Source organism: Haliotis cracherodii, unplaced genomic scaffold, assembly GCF_022045235.1.
Source record: "Haliotis cracherodii isolate W230 unplaced genomic scaffold, xgHalCrac1.p SCAF_8, whole genome shotgun sequence".
NCBI classification, from domain to species: domain Eukaryota; kingdom Metazoa; phylum Mollusca; class Gastropoda; order Lepetellida; family Haliotidae; genus Haliotis; species Haliotis cracherodii.
In genome coordinates, this window is record NW_027266341.1 from 45,560,251 (window position 1) to 45,561,631 (window position 1,381).

Sequence of the window (1,381 nt, forward strand, 5' to 3'; positions counted from 1 at the left end):
ATTCCGAATCAAGCAAAAGAATTGCAAGACATGTGTCCCGTTGATGACAGCATGAACACCCTCCGTGACGTGATAATGTCTTATTTTCTGCTTTCACAGTAAGAATCCGCTACACTTTGGTCGTATCGATTACCAAGGGAGAATGTAACAGACAAGATACTATTCCCCTTGCGGCTATCTTTCCCTAAGCTTTATTCCATCATCAAACAGAGACAATTCACTTTTGCGTGAAGTTTCACGACGGACGTCTTCTTCACGCACGGCAAACTTGCACACCGGACACATCGGACACATCGGAAACACTGGACACACCAGACACACCGAACACACCGGACACATCGGACACACCGAACACATCGGACACACCGAACACACCGGACACACCGAACACATCGGACACACCGAACACACCGGACACACCGAACACATCGAACACATCGGACACACCGAAAACACCGGACACATCGGACACACCGAACACACCGGACACACCGGACACATCGGACACATCGGACACACCGGACACACCGGACACACAGGACACACCGAACACACCGGACACACCAGACACACCGAACACATCGGACACACCGGACACATCGGACACACCAGACACACCGGACACATCGGACACACCGGACACACCGAACACACCGGACACACCGAACACATCGGACACACCGGACACACTGGACACACCGGACACATCGGACACATCGGACACACAGGACACACCGGACACACAGGACACACCGGACACACCAGACAAACACCGGACAAACACCGGACACACCGGACATATCGGATACATCGGACACACCGGACACACACTGGACATACCGAACACACTGGACACACCGAACACATCGGACACACACCGGACATATCGGATACATCGGACACACCGGACACATCGGACACATCGGACACACCGGACATATCGGATACACCAAACACAACGGACACACCGGACACACTGGACACACCGGACACATCGGACACACAGGACACACCGGACACACCGGACACACCAGACAAACACCGGACACACCAGACACGCCGAACACACCGGACACACCGAACACACCGAACACATCGGACACATCAGACACATCGGACACACCAGACACACCGGACACATCGGACACACCGGACACATCGGACACACCGGACATACCGAACACACCATACACTGAACTCACCGGATAAATTGAATTTGTCGAGAAAATTACGAACAGTTTGCTTTTGGTACTGGGGAAGTAGTTCTCAAGGTTATTTGTGTCGCTTCTCAAGTATTATATGTGTACCATGCGATATTGGACAGTTTATGGTTCGCTTCTCAAGTATGTGTACCATGCGACATTGGACGGTTTATGGTTGT

At 52.2% G+C, this 1,381-nt stretch overlaps 1 protein-coding gene across 1 annotated transcript; it reads right to left on the reverse strand.

Moving 5' to 3' along the window:
• Positions 1-253: 253 nt before the first annotated feature.
• On the reverse strand, positions 254-1,175 carry LOC139451006 (collagen EMF1-alpha-like). The gene is made up of 2 exons (XM_071232825.1): positions 1,023-1,175; positions 254-976 (listed from the first exon to the last, which is right to left on the reverse strand). The coding sequence occupies exons 1-2, from the start codon at positions 1,173-1,175 to the stop codon at positions 254-256; spliced, it is 876 nt and encodes a 291-aa protein (XP_071088926.1).
• Between the last annotated feature and the right edge of the window lie 206 nt (positions 1,176-1,381).